The 6,760-nt window shown below is 47.1% G+C and overlaps 1 protein-coding gene across 1 annotated transcript in view; it reads left to right on the top strand.

Annotated features, from left to right (window-relative positions):
- TBC1D19 (TBC1 domain family member 19) overlaps positions 1–6,532 on the top strand; it is a gene marked incomplete at its 5' end in the record, with an annotated part of 127,414 nt that extends 120,882 nt beyond the window's left edge. The window contains 3 exons of the mRNA XM_045284077.1: positions 1,866–1,981; positions 5,264–5,334; positions 6,312–6,532. Coding sequence (XP_045140012.1) covers positions 1,866–1,981; positions 5,264–5,334; positions 6,312–6,386 — 262 coding nt within the window. The remainder of the gene's footprint in view (positions 1–1,865; positions 1,982–5,263; positions 5,335–6,311) is intronic.
- Between the last annotated feature and the right edge of the window lie 228 nt (positions 6,533–6,760).

The following is a 6,760-nucleotide window of genomic DNA, read 5'->3' as shown; positions in this document are numbered from 1 at the left end:
CACATTTGCTTATGCACCCATTTGTCTTCAGTGATCATATCATGGAGGTGAGCACACAATGATATGATTTTTTGTTCTTTGATGCCTGATAACTATTCCCTTCGGCACCTTATGATTACACAGACTGGTGTGTTTCTTCCATGTGGGCTTTGTTGCTTCTGAGCTAGATGGCCGCTTGTTTACCTTCAAGCTTTCAAGACCCCAGACGCTGTATCTTTTGATAGCCAGGCACCATCAGCTTTCTTCACCACATTTGCTTATTCACCGGCTTTGTCTTCAGCGGTTGTGTCAGGTAGGTGAGCATCATAGAATCCCAATTTAATAGAAGAAAGTATTTTTTCATTGAGGGAGTACTTGAGTGGAGGCCCAATGTCCTTCTGCTACCTTAATACTAAACCTAGAAATATATGCACATAGATCTATTTCCTCCTCCTCATATATAAATATATTTACATATGTACATGCCTTTATTTATACCTCTATAAATGCCCTTTGCTTCCTAGCTCTTTCCTTTATTTCCTTTGACTTTCCTCTCGTCCCACTATCATGCTCAGTCTTCCTTTGGGTTTCAATAATTCCTCTTGGTTACATTACTCTTGATCACGCCCTACCAGGCCTCCTATACCCTCTTCACCACCAATTGGGATCACTTGTTGTTACCTTGTCCCTGGGTTTGTTAACACCACTACCTTTCCCCCCACCTCCCCCTCTCCCATGTCCCCCCGGAACTGTCGGTCCCGTTGTTTTCTTCTCTAGTTTGTTCACCCAGCCTATCTTATTTAGACAGACCTGCGGAGATAATAACATGCATAAAAACAAGACAGAGCAAAACCAAACAACAATATACAACAAAACAACAATAACAAATCAATGACAAAAAACCCCCAAATATATCAAGAAAGAAAAGCTTGTAGTTAGTCCAAGGGCTGTCTGTTGGCCTTTAGGAGTGTTTTCCAGTCCAGTCTGTTGGGGCATCAAGCCCTGGCCCCAAAGTCCACCTTTAGCATTCCCTGGGGACCTCGTCACTCAGTTCCCTTACTGTTCTGTTGCACCCCTTTGGTGTTTTGCCTCGGTGTGGTGGGATCAGATTGGGCGCAATTTCCACACTTCGTCTCTGGTGTTGTCCCCTGTAGGGGTATAGGTCAGTGAGGGACGTCATGTCTCATAGTGGGGCCGGCCATGTGGTCCTCTCTGTGGACTGACTTCTAATCGGGGACATCGTCCTCGCATCTCTCTCTTAAGACAACCACACAGATAGAATCTCTGTACTCCAGCAGTCAGTTCCAGTCCGGAGTTCTGTTAGGGTCTGCTCCTCTCAGAAGCAGTCCGGTGACTTTTAGTCATCGCAAAAGTTTGAGGACTCTTCTATCTCTTGAGTTACCAGAACTAAGGAGTCTGTTTCCTGAATCCAAAGATAAGTGATTATCCTCTAACTGTACAAATACGAGGGTCTCATATCTCTTAGGTTGAACTTTCTGGTTGATGTTTAAAAGGTCTGGTAACCTGATAACCTCTAAAAATGAAGGGCTTGAAGTTCAAAGCCTATTTCTGCAGTTCCTTCGAGCTCTTAAACTATTTTTCTTTGTCCCTCAAAACTCATACCTAGTATTTAATTCATCCTAAATAGTCACTCACCTGAAATATCGGAACATAATTTAGTGACTAGGGAAAGTATAACTCCATCATACACTCCACATATTTTGAATAAAAATTCAAATTAGTAGAGCTTCCCCGGAAGTCCTTGCCTTTTAAACACCCAGGCGATTTCTAAGACTCCCAAGTTTGGGGACACTACCAACCACGCCTTCTTGAAAGGAAGAACAAATACAAATGGACGGTAAGTGGCCTTGTTTCTCTGCTTGCAGGCTCCGCATATCATTTAAATGGATGGTGCGAGCGTTCTCTGGATACTTAGCTACGGATCAGCTCTTGCTTTTGTGGGATAGAATCTTAGGATACAACTCTCTGGAAATCCTTGCTGGTAAGAATAAGTGCTTGTTTAAAGAGTATATGTTCTTTCCATAGGAAGGCCCCTTTCCTTTCTTTCACCGTTGGTCATCTGAGTCCAAGCCTACAGTTAGGCACCATCTCTAAGGCAGGAACAGTTGATGGATGTATCTGACTTAGAAGACAAGTGCCGAGGTTCTGTGACCGAGTTCTCATGGTTCCAAATTAGCCTCTCCTTTCCACAACCTTGTTTTAATCCACACAGAGCGTCTATCCCACAGCCCCTGGGAGGTCTTTGGTTTTTTTATATTAAATTGAGAACACTGTGAAGGCATCTCTGAGCTATTGTGGAAATTAAGCTTAACTGAAGAAGATCATTTCTTTGCAGGAGATTCCCTGGGTCTCATATTAATGTGTATTTAGCTGTAAAAGCTCTATCGTCCTTGAGTGTGGATACTCGGTATTCAACTGGAGTGTTAAAAAGTACTGTGAAGATAAGTGTTTGCACTGGCATAACCAGAGACATCACTTGCTGATGTTTTTGATCACTCACAGTATCCTCCTTTCTCGCTCGTTTGATTTTTCATAACCATGCAAACAGGAGTTCAGAGAGAATGGGTAGTGCTCATGCCTTTGGCCCAGTGGCAGTGCTATGGAACGAATCCTAGAGGTAGGCAGGATTAAGAAACCCACTACCTTTAACCGATTCCCACTCACAGCGATCCTACAGGGCAAAATAGAACTGCTCCACTGGGTTTCTGAGGCTACAAATCACTACCAAAGGAGACTGCCTCAGCCTTCTTCCAAGGAGTAGGTTAGAACAACAGACCTCTCAGGTAACAGCTGAGTGCTTCATGACCTGTACCACCAGGGCTCCTTAATCAGGTATAGCCCAGAACTCCACTGCCATCGAGTCAATTCTACCTCACAGCAGAATTGCATGTGGCGATTCTGAGCCTGAATTTCAAGACTACAATCAGTGTTTCCAAAGTGGGAGAGACCTGTGGGCCCTGGAAGGAAACAGAGGGGCTGCAAAAGGAAACACCTGCCCTGGATGGTGTTGGTTTGCTGCCTGTTTGTGTTTTGTGTGGTTTTCTCTGTATGAAACCCAGGATGGGTAAATCTACGAAGGAAGTAAGGGATTAATAATTACTTATGGGGCATGACTGGGGAAGATGGGGGAAATGGGAAGCTGACAACAATGAGTTTGAGAAGAAAATATTTGAAATTGATTTGATCGAATGATTAAATTGGATTACACGTGATGCATATACCAATAAACCTATTTTTTAAGTGCTACTGTTAAACCACAGTTCTTTGTTTTTCCCTACTCTTGAGTCCTCAGTCTCTCCCCCAAATTTTCTAATTTCCAGGCTAAGTAGTGTTATTTTCTTTTGCCATTTCTCAGATGACAGAAGTGTAAACTTATTACCAACTAACTCCAGTGGGTACTCCAGAAGTGTTGCAAAGGATGGTGTGTGATGTTCTGTGTAACTTGGAAGAGATGCCAGGGCACGATAAGGTGTTTCTGTGAAAGAAAAGACTTTCTAATCACTAGGGCTTCCAATGTCGAATGGGCTTTTCAGCTGTCACCTGAAGCCAGCACAGGTTCCCTACTCTGGAAAGTGAGCTGAGTTAAGAGACCTTCCCGGCCTGATCCTTTGGAGAGTCTCTCCTCCGAGGCCTTAGAATGCCTTTGTTGTACGCTAGGCACATTCCTGGGAGCTCAGGTGGAAGTGCCACATCCACCCATCTCCCATGAGACCTTTCCAAAACCAACAGGAAAGAATTCTGGTGCACTCAGACAGGTGGAAGGAGCCGGCTAGAACTCTGTTGCCATGTAATTCAGGTGAAGAGCCTCAAAGAGCAGTCAGTTCATATCGGTGTGTACAGGTCAGGAGCCCTGACGGCATACGTTGGACTGCTATCCACCGAGCTTGCTCAGCAGGTCAAAACCACCAGCCGTGCTCAGGAGGAAGATGAGGCTTTCTCGTCTCCTAAAGAGTTGGTCTTGGAAACCCATGGGCACGTCTACCCACCCTACGAGAGTGGGAATCGACTTGATGGCATTGGGTGAGTGTGGGGCACAAATTAGTTTTGCGTTTAGCCTTTGTGTTTGGGGCATGAAGATTTGTAGGAAGTCACAGGTTCTGCTCAAGTCATTTGGTTTCCAGCCCTGAGAAATATTTCAGTAAATATGAATGAATTTGAGATGTTGTTGTTGAGAACAGTTTAAAGGAAAGGCATTAAAGTAACGAGAAGGGTCGCTAAGAGACCACAAGTAAACGGTGGCTTTTGAATTTCATCCGGAGCCTGATGGCAGTTGAGAGGATCCCCGAGTCTAGCCCTTTTTCTCCTGGGTAAACCAACCCTCTGCGGAAGGGCTGCGCAAAGCAAACACGCCGCAAACCCAGGCACTGGTGTGATGTGACACCCAGATCAAGAAAGGTTGTGTGCAGAGGTCGGTTAGTGATCGCTGCTCTGGGCTTCACCTTGGGCGGACGCTTTCCCGCTGCGGCCGGCAGGAAGCAGGACCGTCTTGGCCAGCTGGCCGGGTCGTCGACAGGCACAAACCGTGCGCCCACGCATTGCTCCCAAGGCAGCGCGGCTCCTTCACGGGACTCCCGGCGCTGGGGGGCCGCACGTAGTTACTGCTCCCCAGAAACGCTCTCCACGAGGCCCACTGACTCTCTTTCCATTGTCTTTATCAATGACACAAGTCAGTTCAGCTCCGGGGAAGAAGGGCAAGCCCACTTGAAATTTTCTGGGTTCTTTTCTCACTACCCACCGACCACCCCACCAGAATCTCCCTCTCTAGTGAATGCTAATACATTTTGGCCAGACTGCCCCCTAGAAACAGGCCAGTGTTTCTCGCTGCTGGTTTCCCGGCCTGTCTCAGGAAATGCAGAAGCTGGGCCGCTGCCGCCTTCCGGGGGGGTCCCCCACTCCCCGCCTCCCCTCTGTGCATCTCTGGAAGCCCATCTTGAGGGGCAGCGGAGAAGGCCCGTCTTGGGCCCACACACACTGGGGAGGCAGCCTAGGGCCTGCCTTCTTCCTCCAGGAGAGGGCCTCTGTCCTGCAGCAGGGGGTCAGGAGAAGGCTGCATAGGAAGCTCTAGAGCTTCCCAATTTCAGTGACCATCAGAAAGAGGCAAGCTAGAAAATCGCCTATAAGACCATTGACGTTCCTCCCTCCCCCAACACCGTGGGCTGTCTGGTGTCTGCCTGTCAAGAGGATGCGTGTGTGGTGGGGCGACGCAATGAATGTGTCGGCCGAGGGGGCGGCCCCAGTTGACTCCATGTGCATTCTTTTCCAGTCCTGGCAGCTGCCGTGTTTGCTTTCCGAGCTGTGAACCTGATGGAGGTGACATCACTGGCCGCAGCTGAAGTAAGGATACGTTTCACTCTTCGGGGCTGGAAATAGTTCCTGAGAGTGGGCCAGCCTTGGTCACTGCAGACTCAGATGCATGGGACCCACCTGTCCCAGAGCCTCCCTCTCCAGCTTGGGCAGGTCTTAGGAGGTCTAAGCTAAGTCAGGAAGTTACTTGAAAGCAGCCTTCCCGCCAAGGGGGCGTAAGCATGAGCCTTAGAGGAAACCAGGAACAGCCTCGCACTCCCGGCAGCAAGGGTCAGGCCTCGGTTGCATTTTCTCATGACGGTTCATGGCCACGTGCTAATGGAGCACAGAAAACCTAGGCATGCGGGTTGGATGGCATGTGTGTGGATGATGCACGGTAAGAAGTGGGCTACTTGGGTTATTTTTATTGTGAGTGCATTATTTAAAGCAGAATTCTATTTGGTGGCATAATTTATACCTGAAATATGGCTCAATTAAATAGTGGCTTACCATGTTACTCTATTTGTTATCTGTCATGGCAATGTAAGTTTTATCCTTAAAATAGCTGTCTGCATTTTTTTTTAAGGAAGGGGATGTTTATGCATCTTGCAACTGAATAAACACCAGTTTCATCTGAAAATGATTTCCTGAAGGCAGTTTACTCCTTATCCTAGTATAACGGGACTAAGATTCATAATGTACGTTTATTTATAGAAGCCAGTTGAAATGTTAGACCTCTTATAAACTCATGCTACATTGTATATTTGAAGAAGGCTGAAGGCCGGGGCCCAGGTTCTTTTCTACGAGGCATTCTAGTACTTTGCACACGGACTCACCTCAGGAAATCGAGGGGATGTCTGGAACCCGTAGCTTGGGCACCGAGGTGCAGGGCCACGTTGCAGACCTCGAGGTGTCGGGACAGCTGCAGGGTGCAGCCACGGTGCTCCCTCAGAACTGACTTCAGAGACTTCCCTTTGCTGGCCAGCATACTGCGGCTAACCCTGCTTGTTTTTGTTTGTTTGTTTCAGGCGGTGCTCGCTGACCTTTCCACTTTAAAAGTGATGCCTCTTCTTCAGATTTTCCTGTTTGCCACTGTCACCTGATCGTCGCCAAGGTCACCAACGACACATCTAGCTTTTCATTAGAAACAAATCATGAACTATGCAAACTTTGCATAAAACCAAAATCAAACTTTGCATATCAGCCAATAAAGATCATGTTACCTTTGCAGTTAAAGCTAAGTAGTCCCCCCCACACACACACCCCCGCGCCCCCCACTTTTTCAAACAATACCTGCACACCAAATACTGCACTGCATGCTGCCAATCTTCACCAGGGGAGCAATCGACTTCTCTTCTGCTAAACCATGCATCCTGTACATGTAACGGCACCCAACAATGTATGCAATAAGAACTGGAGACACTGTAATAAACTTGAAGAAGTAACGTAGCCTTTTCTGGGACAGTTCTCTTACATC

This window comes from Echinops telfairi, unplaced genomic scaffold (assembly GCF_000313985.2).
Source record: "Echinops telfairi isolate 266 unplaced genomic scaffold, ASM31398v2 ScPeMD7_7468;HRSCAF=8506_0, whole genome shotgun sequence".
Taxonomy (NCBI): domain Eukaryota; kingdom Metazoa; phylum Chordata; class Mammalia; order Afrosoricida; family Tenrecidae; genus Echinops; species Echinops telfairi.
This window is presented reverse-complemented; position numbering and strand designations above follow the sequence as displayed.